The sequence below is a fragment of the Carcharhinus amblyrhynchos genome, chromosome 20 (genome assembly GCF_965287045.1).
Source record: "Carcharhinus amblyrhynchos chromosome 20, sCarAmb.v2.hapA, whole genome shotgun sequence".
NCBI classification, from domain to species: Eukaryota; Metazoa; Chordata; class Chondrichthyes; order Carcharhiniformes; family Carcharhinidae; genus Carcharhinus; species Carcharhinus amblyrhynchos.
The window spans coordinates 40,943,760-40,962,742 of record NC_137343.1 but is presented as its reverse complement, the minus strand read 5'-3'; the positions used below and the strand labels follow the sequence as shown (position 1 = coordinate 40,962,742).

The 18,983-nt window shown below is 42.0% G+C and overlaps 2 protein-coding genes across 5 annotated transcripts in view; one reads left to right on the top strand and one right to left on the bottom strand.

Moving 5' to 3' along the window:
- rnf10 (ring finger protein 10) overlaps positions 1–7,279 on the top strand; it is a 32,348-nt gene extending 25,069 nt beyond the window's left edge. For 2 of the 4 annotated variants that reach the window (XM_080208453.1, XM_080208451.1), the window contains exons 14-17: positions 3,107–3,207; positions 5,080–5,137; positions 5,251–5,406; positions 6,440–7,279. In XM_080208453.1, coding sequence (XP_080064579.1) covers positions 3,107–3,207; positions 5,080–5,137; positions 5,251–5,406; positions 6,440–6,513 — 389 coding nt within the window. In that variant the 3' untranslated portion in view covers positions 6,514–7,279. Of the gene's footprint in view, positions 1–3,106; positions 3,208–5,079; positions 5,138–5,247; positions 5,407–6,439 lie in introns of all 4 variants that reach the window. The other 2 variants (XM_080208452.1, XM_080208450.1) reach the window with 1 other exon arrangement.
- A 1,254-nt stretch (positions 7,280–8,533) lies between these two features.
- pop5 (POP5 homolog, ribonuclease P/MRP subunit) lies at positions 8,534–18,073 on the bottom strand. The gene is made up of 5 exons (XM_080208708.1): positions 18,004–18,073; positions 14,316–14,458; positions 11,450–11,599; positions 11,175–11,258; positions 8,534–10,000 (listed from the first exon to the last, which is right to left on the bottom strand). Exons 1-5 carry the CDS (start codon positions 18,021–18,023, stop codon positions 9,930–9,932), a joined length of 468 nt encoding a protein of 155 aa, XP_080064834.1. The 5' UTR covers positions 18,024–18,073; the 3' UTR covers positions 8,534–9,929.
- Between the last annotated feature and the right edge of the window lie 910 nt (positions 18,074–18,983).

Genomic DNA, 18,983 nt, shown 5'->3' with positions numbered 1-18,983 from the left:
GCAATGTGTATTTAAGTCAGCCACATTGCTGTGGTTCTGGAGTCACGTAGGCCACACCATGTAAGGATGGCAGATTTACTTCCCTGAAGTACATTAGTGAACCAGATGGGTTTTAATGACAATCAACAATGGTTTCATTGGAATTAAAAATCTAATGATAACAGATATTTAAATTAAATTTAAGTTTTATCATCTACCATAATGGGATTCAAACCAAGGTCGCAGAGAATTACTGAGTCGCTGGATTACTAGTCAAGTGACAATATCACTACACTGCTTCCCTCCCACGTTGTTTAAACCCTATACTGAAAGGGATGCCTCCACATTACCCAATCAAAAGATGAGTTGCTGTTTCAGTTTGTTTGGTTTCAGTGGAACCATCTGTTTCTCATGGGACAAGCTCAAACCACTGTCCCATTCTCCATGCTAGAAGCTGAAGATTGAGGTGAGGGTTGGGAGTGCGATGGAAAGTTGAAATGACTAGAAGCTCAGGGTCACACTTGCAGACTGAACAGATATTCAGCAAAGTGATCATCCAATCTGCATTTAGTTTCCCCAATGTAGAGGGAACTGCATTGGCAGCAGCAAATTCACTAATCTGAAAAGCAGTGTTTTTACCCCCTCCTTTCCTTTCCTTCCCACCATCCAGGACTCCCAAAACTCCTTCCACATGTAATGTCCATTTATGTGTACTACTTTTAATTTAGTGTATTTATATTTGCTGCTCACTGTGCTCTCCCAGATAAACAGAATTTGGTGATTTCTTTTGTGGCACATCTTTGCTCAGCCCACAGGTCTTACTGTGAAGTTCTGGTTGCCTGTTATTTTAATTCCCTGCCACACTCCCACTATGCTCTGTGCTTGGCCTCCTACACCATTCCAATAAAGTTCAATTCAGAATCGAACAGTTCCATATCTTTCAGTTAGGCACATTGCAGCCTTCTGGACCTGACTTTGAATTTAACAATTCCAAATGATAACTGCTGCCCCTATTTTTTTTAGATGGTTGGTCTTGATTCTGTTTCACTCATTTATACTTCCTCTAGACCCATTTTTTTTTTACTTTTCTTGGCGCTATCTCCTTTTGCCTTGCATCATTATGCCTTGCACCATCATCCTGCCATCTTCGATCATAAACCTTCCCTTTTGTGCTGCTTAGGATTTGCTGCATTTGTAATTGTTTCCTGTTCTGATGTATTTTGTATTTAGCTTGGCTGTTCGTCCTCTAAAACTGGATGGTGGAGAAGCTGATTTGCAGCACTGACTGCCTTTGAACGTTTTTGTACCTAGCTGTTGCAGCCTGACTTTAAGCTGTTCCTGGTACTGCTTAGAATAGTCTCCTCTTGAGATCCAGAACTCCTGTAGATTTCCATTGACACTCTGCTACAATGGTGTGTTGGAGCACTAACCCAGTGTCACCTTTCTTATTAACCCTGACATTTGGGGTTAGCAAATGTTGTTTTACCTGATTGCTATTATTAACATCACTGACTTAGAGCCATCTGCCTAAAGTCATGTTTAAACTAGTTGCAACATTTCTCAACATTCCTTTTAAAACCTGAGGTTTGCTTCTAGCTGAGTTTTCTGAGCAATAGATTCCTCATTGCTTTTGATACTTGGACTTTTAATATTTCAGTATCATATTTTGAAAACTGACTATTCATCTTAAAGTTCTGCTACAGATGCCAGTGGTAGTCCTTTTAGATATGCTAGCTAACATTTCAGTGGTGTCACCCCATTGCACTCAATTGCCCAGTAGACAAGGCTTGTCTGGCCTTTTTAAACAGTTTTTGACTAAGTTTATGCAACTCCAGTACTTTCCCTGCACATTAGCCAACAAATTGTGTAATTGGGTATTTTTCCCACATTGAAATGAAGGAGGATTTCACATCCAGTGTCGTACTTAGTCATAATCATTGAGGCACAGAGGTTTACAGCATGGAAAGAAGTCCTTCAGCCCAACTTGTCCATGCTACCCTTTTTTTAAACCCCTAAGCTAGTCCCAATTGCCCTCATTTGGCCCATGTCCCTCGATACGCATTATACCAATGTAACTGTAAATGCTTTTCAAAATACAAAATTGTACCTGCTTCTACTACCTCTGGCAGCTTGTTCCAGACACTCTCCATCCTCTGGAAAAAATTGCCCCTCTGGACCCTCTTGTATTTCTTCCCTCACCTTAAACCTATGTTCTCTAGTTTTAGACTCTGCTACCTTTTGAGGAAAAAGTAAAGACGCTGTAGCTGATTTGTGCCCCTCATTATTTTATATACTTCACTGAAATATTTTCTTGACTGCGCTACCATTTATGTCTCTGGCTGGGTGAGGTTGCTGAGCAAAGAGCTTCTACCCTCAATGTGATTTTTGCAGCATTTTGTTGATCCAAAATACTAGTGCCTCAGTGCCAGGAATCCAGGCTCGATTTCCTGGCTTGGGTCACTCTATGCAGAATCTGCATGGGTTTCCTCCCACAATCCGAAAGATGTGCTGGTTAGGTGGATTGGCCGTGCTAAATTCTCCCTTGGCGTACCAAACAGATGCTGGAGTTTGGCGACTGGGGGATTTTCACACTAACTGCATTGTAATATTAATATAAGCCTACTTGTGACACTTACTTTATCAACTAATCTCTTTAATTAAGAGGGCATGTGGGGACTTGAGGAAAGATAAGGTGTTGCTTGAAAAGCCTTAATTGAATTGCAAATTCACAAGAGTTGCATAGTTTAATCCTTGCACAATGTTTGCTTCACAGTAGGTGTTTGAATTTCCATGTCTTCAGTGTGTGAACTGAGATCAGTCAGGGAACAATGGACATTCATTGCTTTCTGTCCCTAGGATTGGGATTTGGTTGGGCTGATAAATAACCAGCTGCTGTGAATCTTACTAGTTGTGGATGAAATGTAAAATAAGCCAAGAATGGAGATATGGCACTCAGCACAAATCCTTGAACGCCTTCTAATCTGTCCTAGAGTGAATTGTGCAGGCACTGGGAATAGATACTAGTGAAGTGTCCTGGCTGTAATTAATTTTTTGTAATGTTTTCACCTAGCTGAAAATGATAGAACTGAGTGAAGTAAACATTTCTGAATCATTTATGTTCCTGTAGAATCAACGTCGAACCAATCCACCCTTGCTTTTAGTCCAGGGAGTCCTTCCCCATGTGTTGGCAGCTTGGAAGATGACGCACACTTTCCCTCATTTGCTCAGGTAATTTCAATTCAAGTTTAAATGTAATGCTGTACAGCATAAAGGTGCATTTCTAATGACTGTGTTGGAATTCCCTGATTGGAGGAGAATGATCGAATTTGGTAGTGTTTTGTTTCAAGTGGTGATGAACTCCAAGGATTGTAATGCCATCTAACTACCTGGCAATTTGACAGTAGCTTTTTATTTTGAGAGAAGTGGTTAGTATAATTATGGAGACTTGCACAAAATGATGCTCTTTGCCAGCATTACTTTATAACCAGTTTTTAGGTTACTTTTTAACCTATTTGTATTGCCTAGCTTCAGATTCAAATTTGAGATGAGAATGAAAACAGTCCAACTGTTGACCACTTAGTCCCTTAATTTTATATTGTATTTATTTTTGTGGAACTGGAAGTTGTAAATCACTTTTTATTGAAATTGAATGTTCTGGGAGAAAGCTCTGTTCCAGTTAAAATGGGTCTACAGCACAAATGGAATTGACAAATTAGCAAAATATTGCTTATAAAAAGCAGGGGTTTGTGCTGGAAATTATTCAGTGAGAATTGGTGCAGAAGGAGGCCATTTGACCCATTAAGTCTGCACTGACACTCAGCGCCCTTCCCCTTGCCTCTCTCTCTCTCTCTCTCTCTTCCCCCCCCCCCCCCCCCCCACAAAATCCCCATAACCCCACTCATATTTACAATGGCTAATCCACTTAACCTATACATCTTTGGACACTATAAAGGAGCACTTTGGCATGAGCAAGCCACTTAATTTGCACATCTGTACTCAAAGATTCATTTTTGGTGGCATCTGTTCAGACCTGGACAGTTAGGAGGGGGGTTGATTTTATAATGTAGAAATATTAAGTGGAATGATTTAGCAATTCATCTTACTCATATATCAGTCATAATTGGGTATGTGCTGGAGTGCTTAATGAAACCTGTGCTTTGCCTCTGACCCATATTGGGCACACCTGAGCTGTTTTGTTCCTAAATTAAACCTATTTTATTAAACAAGCCTATAAATAACCAAACTTGCATTAAATCAAACCTTTCCCTTGTCCCTGCTGGTTTTGAAATGCCTGGATCTCTTGGTTAGTAAGTTGAAAAAGGATCTTAAACTCTTCCCCCTCCCCCTTCTGGCTTTCACTTCTGACTTTGCCATCCACAAGCTGCTGTTGCCTATAAGAACCATCCACTTACTCCCAAGCTGACCTTGTAACTTGTTTCCTCGTACTGTCTCCCTGTCTTAAAGCTGCCATCAACCCCACCTCCCAAAAATCACCCACTTCCTAACCCACAAGCAATGAGAATAGGCAATACTACTCCTCTATCCCTAACATCAGTGCTCCACAAAGCTGTTCCTCAGCCCTTGTATCCTTATACTTAGGATGTATGGATAAATTCCACTCCAACTCCATTTCAAGTTTGTAATTTCGCCTTATTAAATTCTTGTTTCTGTTCCCATATGTTGTATCTGAGGACCTGCTTCACCAGCTACTATCCATTCAGCTACCATTTCAACCTTCTTTTGTTGACCCTGTCTTCCATGTAATTGTCATTGCCCAGATCCCATTGTCCTGGTTGGTTGTCCCTTCCCCGTTTCCTGCATAAACTACAGATCACCTCACCTGATGCTTTTGAATTTTTTGTATTTAAATCTCCAAGTATGACCCTTCCTCAAACCTGATAACTCCCCCCAGTATCTATGTTCTTTGGCTTGTGTGCATTTCCTTCTGCCTGTCTACCACCTTTAAGAACCTCCTTTAAACACCACCTTGATCCACCTTTTTCTCTCCTACCTTCTGATCTCTCCTTTTTTGTGTATATTTCTTTAGTCCTCCAACACCATTCTTTCTATGCTGAGTAGTTAGTATATTCTTTCTTACAGATGCTGAAAGATGGAAAGGCTAAAGCAGAAGTCCGGCCCAAAGTAACTCCAAGAAAAGGTGATTTTTATTTCTTTAAATGTAGAAGCATTGAATAGGACTTCCATTAATTGTGGTGATGTTTCATCAGTGTGAAGGTTGGAATACTGACTGAAAAATTGTTTTGATAACAGAAACCAGTTTGATGCCCCCACCTACAGCAGATAGCGATGGAGAGAGTGATATCTCGGACCGTGTACCTGTACCCAGCTTTCAAAATTCCTTTAGTCAGGCTATGGAGGCAGCATTCCTCAAGCTTGATAAAGTCCCAGTTCCTGAGCTCTGTGCAGGTAAGAGTTAGGGTGGTTCACTGTCTTTCAGGTAGAGCGGAGTAGAGGTGGATGGTGCCTGATTTAAGGACATGAATAAATGTTGATACAGTAAACTTTGTTATTGGCAATCTACTAATCAATTTCTGATGTATTGCCAAATAATTGTCACTTACCAACTGGAAGTAATTACTAAGTTATCTGGAACCTGTACCTGCATTATCTTGTACTTTCATTTTTGGGGTTTCTTGGTACTTCAACTGTTTACATGTCTCCATTACGTTCTATTCCAGAAAGCCAGTTGAATGATGAACTTGGGAGCCCTTTTTACACACTTGTATATTTTCAAGTGTAACAAAATATACCTAACTCCAACCATCACATTTTCTGCCTATCCAAGTGATCCTCAGTTAATTTCCACCACAATAAAATGCAATAAATTTACAATTAATACCTTGCAGAATTGTACTGTCTCCTTGTTTTCTCCAATACTTATTGTTTTAACAAGTAGGAAGTTGATCACTTTCTTACTTCGGGTTGTAGAATGTCCAGTTATGGTTCCATTGTAATTGGGACTTATTTGAGTCTCCATGTATTTCAGTAGTGGACAACACAGATTTTATCTTAATGTTCAAGAGCTAAAATGGAAGTTGTTCTCCCCACTAAGTTTCACTGCACAATTTGGGGTGTTTGACAGCATTTTATGTTTAGATATCTTAATGCAGATGAAAAGGTAATTCCCAATTGTCAGATATTGACAGTATAATCTAACCCATCTGTGACACAGTTCATTTTTTTAGTTTGCTAGCATGTAGTTAAACTTATTCCTACAGAATTCTTAATGTGCTGAGGAGCTGTAAATAGTACAGATTTTTATTTTAAAATCCACTTTTGATGTACATATCAGTCTTTGGCTTTTGTGTCTCATTTCTATGTAGTCAGTATAAGTATGCTGGTGAATAATGTTCCTAGTGTATTAAGTAAGTAGACCAAACAGGTTTAAAAGTAGGGTGTGTATTGTTTCTCTAATTCTGGGTCCTTTTTTTTCTTGCAGAAGAGAGGAATGGGAAAAAGAAGAAAAAAAAGCAGAAGCTTCTCTTCAGTACTTCAGTAGTTCACACAAAGTAACTTCGGCAGTCATTGTCTCTTATTTTGGCACCATAGGCAACCACTGCCTGTATTTGCGTTCACTGCTGTCTGTGCAAAAATGACTTTGTTTTTCTTTTTGCTGCTATAGTTTTAAGAATTTTTGGTTGCATTTCAAACCCATAACACATTACAGTGAAGGCAATTGTTTTGAGTGGTTTGTAAATGAAAGTTTGCCTCCTGTTTATGATGTATACAAATTTATTACAGCTTTGTGGTTGAACATCTTAACCAATTCATACAGCTTGTGACTTGAGGTTCTTTTCAAATGAGGGAAATTCCAGTAAAACCTAAGCTTAACTTCTGCTATATGTAGAAGTTCACCAGGAATATTTTTCGTACCCTCTACCATGGAGGCAGCTATCTTGTAAATAATTGGCACATGATTTTCTTCTTAGCTAAATCACCAAGTTAGTCAAATGGTGTTTTGTCTTCAATATGACTAAAGTTTTGCAAGGTATTCTTCCCACACCACATGGTTTCATTAATATTGGACATATTGAATTGGCCTGTAATTATATCACACTCATTTGCACCCCAACCATATTGTCAGGTGTTATAGTGTCAAAATATGAATTCACAATGGCTGGAGTTTCCCTTTTTTTGAAGATTTATAATTTGAAGTATCTTTTTAGAAAGTGAATGTAAAGAATCTAATGAAGTGTTGAGTCTGGCTTTGTTACTTCTACTCATCACTTTTCTTTAATGCAACAGCAGAGAAATAGATGCAATAAAAAAATCTTGTGCAGTGTGTTGTTGATTTTCTGGCTTGAACCATAAAAGGAAGGTTTTGGTCAACGACTACATGACAAACCACAGCCCTCAGAGAAACCACTTGGAATGACAGGTTTTTTCCCCCAGAGTTAGTGCTTTTAGTTTTTGAGGGAACATTTAAATGAACTGTTTAATTCATCCAGACACATTGGGCCAGGGAAACCTCCTTGCCCTAGTGAAATTTTAATTTGCATGAGGGAAAAAACACTTCTGTCTTTTCCCCTGGGCCCTGGCACCCACACTCTGCTGAAATGAAATACTTTACAGGGTATGCCCAGCTACTAGCCCAGAAGATAAGTTTGTCCAGTGAACTGTATCTAGATACATAAGAACATAAGAACATAAGAAATAGGAGCAGGAGTAGGCCATCTGGCCCTTCGAGCCTGCCCCGCCATTCAATAAGATCATGGCTGATCTGTCGTGGCTCAGTTCCACTTTCCCGCCCTCTCCCCATAACCCTTAATCCCCTCTCTTATCAAAAACCCATCAACCCGCTTCTTAAAAATATTTAGCGAGGCAGCCTCCACCACTTCAACGGGCAGAGAATTCCAGAGATTCACCACCCTTTGAGTGAAGAAGTTCCTCCTCAACTCCGTTCTGAACTGCCCCCCCTTTATCTTGAGGCTGTGCCCCCTAGTCCTACTGTCTTTTTTGAGCGGGAAGAGTCTTTCCACCTCTATCCTATCCATCCCATTCATCATCTTATACGTCTCAATGAGATCTCCCCTCATTCTTCTAAACTCTAACGAGTACAAGCCTAGTTTATTCAGCCTCTCCTCATAGCTCAACCCCCTCAACTCCGGTATCAGCCTAGTAAACCTCCTCTGCACTCCCTCCAAGGCCAAAATATCCTTGCGCAGGTGCGGCGCCCAAAACTGCACACAGTACTCCAGCTGCGGCCTCACCAATGCCCTATACAGCTGCAGCAAGACCTCCCTACTTTTATATTCAATCCCCCTCGCTATGAAGGCCAGCATCCCATTCGCCTTCCTGACCACCTGCTGCACCTGCAGGCTGGGTTTTTGCGACTCATGCACAAGGACCCCGAGGTCCCTCTGCACCGTCGCCTGCTGCAGTTTTTCGCCACGTAAGTAATAGTCCTTCCTACCATTCTTCCTACCAAAGTGGACCACCTCACACTTGCCAACATTAAATTCCATTTGCCATTTCCTGGCCCATTCACCCAGCCTATCTAGATCCTTCTGCAGACTCTCCACACCCTCTGCAGCCATTAGTAAATCTTATTGAAAGACATGTTAAGCACTGGTATTTCTCTGGCCCCTAAACACAACATGCAGTAGTTATAATGCTCTTTGTTGTAAATCAAATTGAGACCTGGGTTTAAAGGAATTTATATGTTGACATTAAGCATATTCTCACATGGAAGTTCTTATGCACATTTAATTTCTAACAGGCTGGTACATAGTGAGAATTAACACTAGATGCCATTAGTTTTGTTGCCTGCTGAAAATTAAATGTTTGATCATTCTGTAGTTTGTTTAATTTTACACTGATAATTCAATATCTGTAGGCAGTAGCTAAATTAGTAAAGCTATAAAGTCCTAACTAAATTCAAGATATTTTGTAGAGGATGGATAGGGAAGTTGTGGTAATCCAGGCTAATTCTCAAGGGCTGTTGGTTTAATTTCCACCTCAGCAGGTGGTGGAATATAAATTCTGTTAATGAAAACTTGAATTAAAAGCTTGGCTTAATGGTAAACATGAAATTGATTTGTTGAAACCAATGAATTCACTAATGCCCTTTTGAGGGGGAAAAAATCTACCATCTTCACCCAGTCTGGCTTCTGGGACTTTAGAAGTTGACCATTTACCCACTAAAATGGCTTACCAAGCTGTAACAGAATGAGATGCTGGTTGTATCACTGCACTCTAACATTAATGGGCAATGACTTGCCAGCAACACCCATAATCCCATGAAATAGTTTTTAAACTTGCTGTGCTGGAAAGAAATAAATAGCCAAGAAAAAGCAAAAGTGTGAAGACTCATGTAATCAATCCTTGCAGTATTTTTAATCTTGGTTGCTCATTAAAATTTACAAATGTAATAGTCTAATTCAAATTAAAACATCTAATTTCATAGCTGTTTAAATCCAATAGTTTGTACATAAGGCAAGATTTGCAAACATGAAACTGCAGTATGCTACAGATTATCACTTTCTCACAAACCAGTAGCATTTACATGTTTTAAAAAAAACACTTGCCTATCATGGCCACTGTTAGCTGATCTTCTGAAGATAATAGTGCTTAGGTGTCAACATCTTTGTAGAAGTCAAAGGCTAGCAAAACATTTAAAACAAATGGTTGCAGACCAGTGATTCCACATTCCTGGGTGGGATTAGCATCCAGTAATGGTGTGCTGCACTCTTATTGATGTTCCTTATTGGCAAGGATTCTTGGAATGTTCATATTGTAGCAACAAGACAGCCTTGGAGTTGTGCCGTTGGAGGTGTTGCCTTTTGTGCCTGTTCATAGATGTGAGCTCTATAAATCAGTTGTAAATTACACATCTTACACACTGTTTGTATCACAGCCAAACACCTTGAAATTGTACAAGGGTGGAAGTAGCTCTTCAGTTACCCAGTGATTTTGTTTTCAAAAGATATTTAATCATTTGATTCCTCCAGTTGCTTTACTGAACAACTCAAGATAGATCTTTGAACAGATTCCCTTTCCCCTGAAAAGGAAGGAACAAAAAGGTTAAGGACTATCAACACCTGTTTGGATAAGTGGAAAGATACAAAAGTTACTTTTATTTCAGTCATCCACTTTAGGAGCTCTTTCTCCTTTGTTTTTCTTCACCTCTGGAGCAGATGCTGCATTTATTGGACAGTTTCTCTTATAGCAAGCCCAACTGCTAACTAAGCACAGAAAGCATATCAGTAGCTGTTTTATCATAGCCAAGATACAATCATACTCAATTCTTACAGAACTCTGGTTGATTTATTTCCTTAACATTGCTTCTCTCAAACAGCCAAGTTATTGGGAGGTCAGCAGAGATTGTAGGGCAGGGAGAGGGGGACATATGCTGTTCTGTCACCATAACCACTTATTGAGCCTGCTAATCCTCCAACACTACACATGTTGGGGCACTAAGGGCCAATTTAGCACAGCCAATCCACCTAACTTACATACTGTGAGGGGAAGCACCTGGAGGAAACCCACACAGACACAGGGAGAATGTGCAAACTTCACACAGTTACCCAAGGCCAGAATTGAACCTGGATCCCTGGTGTGGCGAGGCAGCAGTGCTAGCCATTGTGCAATCATGCTGCCTATAATTATTTAGCTTCCTTTAGCTCTGGGTAGATGTGATAATAATTTGCACCAGAAGGTACCCTGTAAACAGAACCCAGACACATCACAGCATTTAAAACAACCAAGCTGGTTTTGAACCTAAAGACAACATACTGGCAAATCTAAGCAGGTCTGGCAGCATCTGCAAGGACAGAAAAGAGCTGACATTTTGAGTCCACATGACCCTTAGTCAAAGTTAAAAGGCATAGAAAGTTGGAGATATTTATATTGTAGGGTGAGGGAATGAAACATAAGTCATAGCCACAAAAACAATAGCCCCCTTTCCTCTTGTTCCTGTGGCTGTGACTCATCTTTCATTCCCTTACCCTACAGTATAAATACTTCCCATTTTCGGTGCTTTTTAGCTTTGACAAAGGGCCATCTTTTCTCTCCTTGCAGATGCTGCCAGACCTGCTGAGATGTTCTAGCAATTTCTCTTTTGGTTTCTGATTCCAGCATCTGCATTTAAGCTGATTTTGAAGTTGTTGTGAAGGTGACAGGCAGCAGGAACGGGCAGCCTCTGAAAACACTAACTCAAAGTAAAATTTCCTCACCTTTAGTTTTACAATCTTTTAGGAGAAGCAGCAACTGCTTGCGGTTATACTGGATGAGGAACTTCTGACAGGTTCGGATAGTACCTTAACAGGACCAAAACTCATTATGATTAACAGTGCTCACTTAAAAAGAACAGATCTTTACAAATATTAGGGATTTAAGACAAAAAAGGTGAAGAAGCAGCAGTAGATATACCCAGTGGACAAGGCAATAATGGAACAAGTGCAATAGTTCAATGGCAAATTCTGGTTAAAAAAAAAGCCAGCATTCTTACCTCCAACATACAATGTGTTAATAAAGCATGGGAATTTTTGGTTCTTGTTTTCCAAGAAGGTGATAAACGGCAGGGATGACCACAGCAGTCGATAGAAATCTTTTCGACATCTTATGAAGATGATCCCTGTGTAGGCATTTAGGTACTTGACTGAGAGAGGGAGACAGAAAACACAGTCGGTATCATCTGGTGTATTTTAACAGTGGTTGTTTTGGGATTCAAAGCAGGCTGACTAAAAGAAGGTTCCAAACAGAATCTGTGCACTGTTAATCTTTACTCTCATCTCAAGAGAAATGAAAACTAGCTGGGCCAAAACTAGTTACCTTTTGTACATGTTAAAAATAAAAGAGACAAGACCATTTATATAATCTAATTTGAATGTTAAATTCTAGAGCATTTTCTTAGTTGCATCGAGTATATACACACACACACACACACACATTACAACTGAATCCGTTTTTGCCATTCTTTCAGACAGTGTATTCCAGAAAGCAGCAATTTTTTATGTTAAGAAGTTTACCTCTGGAGTGCAGTGGTAAATCTTAAGTTCACTACCTCTGGTTACTACTAGAACCAGAGGGAACAACCTCAGGCTAAAGGGATGATCCTTTAAAACAGAGATGAGGAGGGATTTCTTCAGCCAGAGAGTGGTGAATCTGAGGAACTCTTTGCCGCAGGAAGCTGCGGAGGCCTGTCACTGAGTGTCTTTGAGACAGAGATAGATAGGTTCTTGATTAATAAGGGCATCAGGGCTTATGGGGAAAAGGTAGGAGTGTGGGGATGAGAAAGTTATCAGCCATGATTGGATGGCACAGCAGACTTGATGGGCTGAATGGCCTAATTCTGCTCCTATGGTCTTACTGACCCTCCTCCTGTGGAAACAGTTTCTCCACATTAAAAAGGTTAAATCACCAGCAGTCAGTTCTCCCCCTTGAAGCAGGAGATTTAATATTCGAGGTTCTCCTCCAGTCTTTAGGCAACACTTGGGTTACAGACCCCAGAGAGGTGCATTCCTGAAGGCTCTCCGTAATTTGTGTAAGAAATGAAAGTGGTGGAAGGGAAAAAAAAAACTTGCATCGAAAGCCAGTAGATTCATCCTTACCCTAGGATTCAGGAATTAATCAATCAGAGGGAGGAAAATCCTAAACGGCACATGCACGCAACCATTAATAGACACAGAATGGTGAGGAGTACTGATGTGGTACTACGGAAGTGATCTTTCTGAGTTGTCACACTGGTTGATAAATGAGGCGGTAAGATTGGGTGCAAAAAAAAAAATTTAAAAAAAAATTAGGCTAGCACCTGGTTTCTTGCCTCTCGCGATCTTGCCATTCTGCCGGTCAAATCAGGCACAAGGCTGATTTGAATATTCATTTGTCAATTTAAATGTGATTAGTGAGGCCTGGACCCACTTGTACTTACTCCCTCACTGGTGGGGGTCTTCATCAGCAAGGATCATGCAAGTTCCCCACTAATGGGGACCTGATGTGATGAAGTCACCAGTGGGACCAGAGGCCATGGAAGCCCCACGAGTGGTCGGGACAGGGCCCAGCAGTGCCCACTCAGCAGTTGCAGCCCAGTGGTAGAGCACATGCTTTGCATGCATGAGGCCCCAGGTTCAATCTTTGGCATCTCCACTTTGGGGCGATGCAGTGGTTAGCGCCATTGTCTCACAGCGCCAGGGGCCTGAGTTTGATTCCTGGCTTGAGTCACTGTCTGTGTGGAGTTTGCACGTTCTTCCCTGTGTCTGTGTGGGTTTCCTCTGGGTGCTTCAGTTTCCTCCCACAGTCCAAAGGTGTGCAGGGTAGGTGGATTGGCCATGCTAAATTGCCCCTTAGTATTAGGGGGATGAGCTAGGGTAAATGCATGCGGTTATGGGGATACGGCCTGGGTGGGATTGTTGTCAGTGCAGACTTGATGGGCTGAATGGCCTCCTTCTGCACTGTAGGATTCCATGATTCACATGTAACCTCATTCTTTTTCTAAATTCCATAGAATTGTGTCTGAAATCTCACCCAAAGTAAAAAAAAACGCGTAATTCCCTCATTTTCATGTTCGTTTGGCACTTCGGCTTTTTTTGGTAAGATTGCCTTCCTTACCTTCATGTAGTTTTTCTATTTTACAAAATAATGGTTGGAATTCGTGTCTTTACAGGTAATCAAGTCTTAAAGGTACAGACAATGTGAGGGGAGAGAGGGTTAAGCACAGGTTAAAGAGATGTGTATTGTCTCCAGCCAGGACAATTAGTGAGACACGAACCCAAGATCCCGGTTGAGGCTGTCTTCATGTGTGCGGATCTTGGCTATCACTTGGCCTACGTCTTGCAAAATCTCACTAACTGTCCTGTCTGGAGACAATACACATCTCTTTAACCCGTGCTTAACCCTCTCTCCACTCACATTGTCTGTACCTTTAAGACTTGATTACCTGTAAAGACTCACATTCCAACCATTATTTTGTAAATTGAGTTTGTGTATTTCTATGCCCTGTTTGTGAATAGAATTCCCACTCACCTGTCGAAGGGGCAGCACTCCGAAAGCTAGTGGCTTTTGCTACCAAATAAGCCTGTTGGACTTTAACCTGGTGTTGTAAGACTTCTTACTGCGTTTACCTCAGTCGAACGCCAGCATCTCCACATCATGAGAACAGATAACTCAGTGCAAACTGGGGAAATCGCAACACAGGCGAAACACAAGATACAAACAAAAAATGCCCCACTAATGTCTAGTCTAGGAGAGATGACAATAACTGAACAGGAGATACAACTTCTTCAGTGAATTTTACAGCAATACACCAGCTTAATACAGTGTTCCAAACTAATACATTCAGTTCTTAGTTTAATTCTTGTGGAGCTTCCATTACAAACCTGCCAGAGATACGGAGCAACAGCCAAAGCCAAAATCACCGTGTGCTCGGACGATTGCGTCTCTAACTGTCTTATAGATGTTCTTCTCCTCAATACACTGGCGGGACTGTGGGTTCTCGAACACTATCTCGCATAGGAGGTACCTGCGTGTGCAGAAACGTCACAAGTTCGCTCAGACATTTTAGATAATTACTGTTTCACACAATTTTACACAGCCGCTGTTTTTAGTAGCCAACCAATGTGGAGGTGGTGGCGTCATAGTAATGTCACTGGAAGGCAAGTTCAACGTTCCCTTTCATGTCAAGAGGGATAGAATACAAGAGCAGGGATGTACTTCTGAGGCTGTATAAGGCTCTGGTCACACCCCATTTGGAGTACTGTGAGCAGTTTTGGGCTCCATACCCAAGGGAAGGATGTGCTGGAGGGAGTCCAGAGGAGGTTCACAAGAATGATCCCAGGGCTGAAAGGTTTGTCATATGAGGAGCGGTCGAGGAGTCTAAGACTCGATGGAGTTTAGAAGGACGAGGGGAGATTTAATTGGAACTTACAGAATACTGAGAGGTCTAGATAGAATGGACACGGGGAGGATGTTTCCACTAGTGGGAGAGACTAGAACTTGTGAGCCCATCTCAGAGTGAAGGAACGTTCCTTTAAAACTGAGATGGAGGAGGGATTTCTTCAGCCAGGGATTGGTGAATCTGTGGACCTCATTGCCACAGGGGGCTGTGGAGACCAGGTCATTGGGTGTCTTTAAGACAGAGATAGATAGGTTCATGATCAATAAGGAGAGAAGGCAGGAGGATTGAGATGAGAATCATATCAGCCATGATTGAATGGCGGAGCAGACTCGATGGGCTGAGTGGCCAAATTCTGCTCCTATATCTTATGGATTAGTAATTCAGAGCCCAGGATAATTCACTGGGTTCAAATTCCACTATGGCAGATGGTTCAATAAAAATCTGGAATTAAAAATTTAATGATTTCCATTGTTGATTGTCACCTGGGTCCACTATGGGTACCCCGGTGGCACGGTGGTTAGCACTGCTGCCTCACAGCGCTAGGCACGCAGGTTCGATTCTCAGCTTGGGTCACTGTCTGAGTGGCGTCTGCATGTTCTCCCCGTGTCCTCCCACAGTCCAAAAGACGTGCTGGTTAGGTGTATTGGCCATGCCAAATGCTCCCTCAGTGTACCCGAACAGGCACCGGAGTGTGGCAACTAGGGGACTGTCACAGTAACTTCATTGCAGTGTTAATGCAAGCCTACTTGTGACACTAATAAATAAACTTAAAATTAATGTCCTTTGGAGAAGGAAATCTGCCAATGACAGGCACAGCCAATTAATAAATGTTTTTAAAAATAATATCAGCACCCTGTCCAACGCCCTGGTTCATCTCACTGCTGTTTGTCGGCACTGGGATTTTTGGCAAGAAGACAAGGAAGATCGAAGTGAGCTTCATCCCTTCACATTCCCAACCAGACAAGTCGGCACCTTGGTAACGGACACCAGTAGGAAGGTAGTTACTTGTACATAAAAGTAGCATAATCGCAAAGGATCACCTCGGGACACAAGGGGGTGACTGTTGCCTTGTGATCTGTTCAGGGTAAGTCTGCAATACAGCAACACCTTTTTCAACTTTTCGAATTCTGCCTACCACTGTTAGTCCTTCTCGAGTTCAGAAACAAAATAATAGAACCACAGAACATTACAGCACAGAAACAGGCCTTTTGGCCCTTCTTGTCTGTGCTGAACCATGTTTCTGCCGAGTCCCACTGACCTGGACCATATCCCTCCACACACCCCTCTCGTCCACGTACCTGTCCGAGTTTTTCTTGAATGTTAAAAGTGAGCCCGCATTCACCACTTCATCTGGCAGCTCATTCCACACTCCCACCACTCTCTGTGTGAAGAAGCCCCCCCCCTAATATTCCCTAATCAGATGTTCATGGAGTTTTTGTTTTATTATTTCATGGGATGTGGGTATCGCTGGCTGGGCCGGTGTTTGTTGCCCATCCCTAATTGCCCCCGAGTTGAGCATCTTGCTCGGCCATTTCAGAGGGTAAAGAGTCAACCACATCGCTGTGGACTTGGGAGTCACACATAAACCAGACCAGGTAAGGACAGCAGATTTAAACAACCAATGGTAGTTTAATGGTCACTAACGCTGAGACTAATTTTATATTTCAGATCACACTAACCAAATTCAAATTCCACCAGCAGCCCTGGTGGGATTTGAACTCAAGTCTCTAGATTACTAGTTCAATGACGTCACCATTGTGAATAGATATACAGGCATTGCAGGCAGTGAAGGGTAGGTTCACAAGAAAATCCCTCCATATCTGGGATTAATCTGACGAGAGGTTGAGTAGGTTGGGCCGGTACTCATTGGAGTTTAGAAGAACAAGAGGCGGCCACACTGAGACATGTAGGATTCTCAGGGAGTTTGACAGAGTAGATGCTGAGAGGTTGTTTCCCTTGCAGTAGAATCTAGGACCAGAGGGCATAATCTCAGAGTAATGGGCCACCCTTTTAAGACTGTGCTCAGGAAGAATTTCTTCTTTCAGAGGGCAGCGAATCCATGGATTTTTTTACTGCAGAGGGCTGTGGAGGCTGGGTCGTTATGTCTTTTCAAGGCTGAGATAGAATCAAGGATACGGGGATAAGGTGGGAAAGTGGAGTTGAGAATTATCAGATCAGTCATGATCTCATTGAATGGCAGAACAGACTCACTGGGCCAAAAGGCCTACTTCTGCTCCTACGTCCTGTGGTCTGGTCCATCATCTTCCCCAGCTGCGACAAATACATTCTAGAATATCACTGAGGTCCAAAATCGTTGGTGCTTGGACATTTGAGAGAAAGGAAGAGAGGGTAAAACATCCTGACATTCCAGTTCTGATGAACAGTCCCAAACCTGAATGTTAACCTCCCCCCCACCAGATGCTGCTTGACCTAGAATTATAGAATCCCTACAGTGCAGAAGGATTGCTGGAATCATTTAAGACTTATCTGGATAGCCACGTGAACAGACTGGGAATGGAGGGATATGAATGAATGGTCTAGTTGGACCAACGAGCAGTGCAGGCTTGGAGGGCCGAACAGCCTGTTTCCTGTGCTGTATTGTTCTTTGAGGCCATTCAGCCCAATGAGCCTGGGCTAACAACAATCCCACCCAGGCCCTACCCCCCTAACCACATGTATTTACCCCACTGATGTCCCCTGACACTAAGGGGCAATTAAGCATGGTCAATTCACCTAACCCGCAAATCTTTGACCTATTGAGCATTTTCTGTCCTTATGCTCAACACAATTTGTTTCATCCATCCAGAGGGTCCGTGTGCTTTAATGGAACATGGGCTGAGATTTAAAACTATCTAATCAAGATGTAGAGGTCTGAAACTCCAGAAATTTGGATTTATTGAATCAATTTCCACTTGGTAATTTAAATAAAATATCTCTAATGAACGTTCTCTGGGCAGTTCAAATGAAATTTCTTTGACTTTAACTTAGCAGCTGCAACATTTGAACACTTTAGATATTCTGCCTTCTCGAGGGAGGTTACAGCTTTAACACTGAAAACATGCTTCAGGGACTGATCACAGCTTATTATTAATAAGCTCCTTAACTCTCTATATTCCATCAGGATCACTACCCCACAAGTTACAGACTACATTACCCACGTTCACAATTACCTGGACTTGAAGCGGACCATGTTGCTTTCAGTGACTGGGATCCACACTGCTACACAGGAAATGTAGCCATTTCACTGATTGACAAGGCAGCTGACCACTCACAGCAGCGATAGTCACCGCCCTCAGGCGCCCTGCTCCAATGGGCGCAGAGTAGAGGCGGGGCTTCTGATTTGCTTCCGGGTCTGGGCGGGGCCTGCTGGATCCAATGTTTAAGAGCGCTGAAATGTAACTGATTCATTCTCGGTTGATTCTATCCCACCTCTAACACAGAGTAGTTTATGTAGGCGCTTGGCTCAGTTCTTCCCAGTGCCCAAGCCAACACTACTCTAACCGTTCCACCACAAAACTGTCTGGGGTGTTGCTGAAAGATTGCTGCTTTGTTTGAGAGTTATTGAATCCCTACAGTGCAGCAGGAGGCCATTCAGCCCATCAAGTCTGCACCAACTCAGAGTATCTTACCCAGAGTATCTCTCCCACCTTATCCCCATAACCTTACACATTCGCCATGGCTAATCCATTTGACCTACACATCTTTTGATTTGATTTGATTTATTATTGTCACGTATTAACATACAGTGAAAAATATTGTTTCTTGCACTCTATACAGACAAAACATACTGTTTATAGAAAAGGAAACGAGAGAGTACAGAATGTAGTATTATAGTCATAGCTAGGGTGTAGAGAAAGATCAACTTAATGCAAGGTAAGTCCATTCAAAAGTCTGACAGCAGCAGGGAAGGAGCTGTTCTTGAGTCGGTTGGTATGTGACCTCAGACTTTTGTACCTTTTTCCCGAAGGAAGAAGGTGGAAGAGAGAATGTTCGGGCTGCGTTGGGTCCTTAATTATGCTGGCTGCTTTGACGAGGCAGCAGGAAGTGTAGACAGAGTCAATGGATGGGAGGCTAGTTTGCGTGATGGATTGGGCTACATTCACAACCTTTTGCAGTTCCTTGCGGTCTTGGGACACTAAGAGATAATTTA

Coding starts and splice junctions, on each gene's coding strand:
- pop5 (XM_080208708.1), bottom strand. CDS start 18,023: ATGGTCCGCTTCAAGTCCAG. Junction 11,600..14,315: donor TTGCTCCGTATCTCTGGCAG/GTTTGTAATGGA, acceptor TCCCTCTCTCAG/TCAAGTACCTAAATGCCTAC. Junction 10,001..11,174: donor AAAAGATTGTAAAACTAAAG/GTGAGGAAATTT, acceptor CTTCCTTTTCAG/GGGAAAGGGAATCTGTTCAA.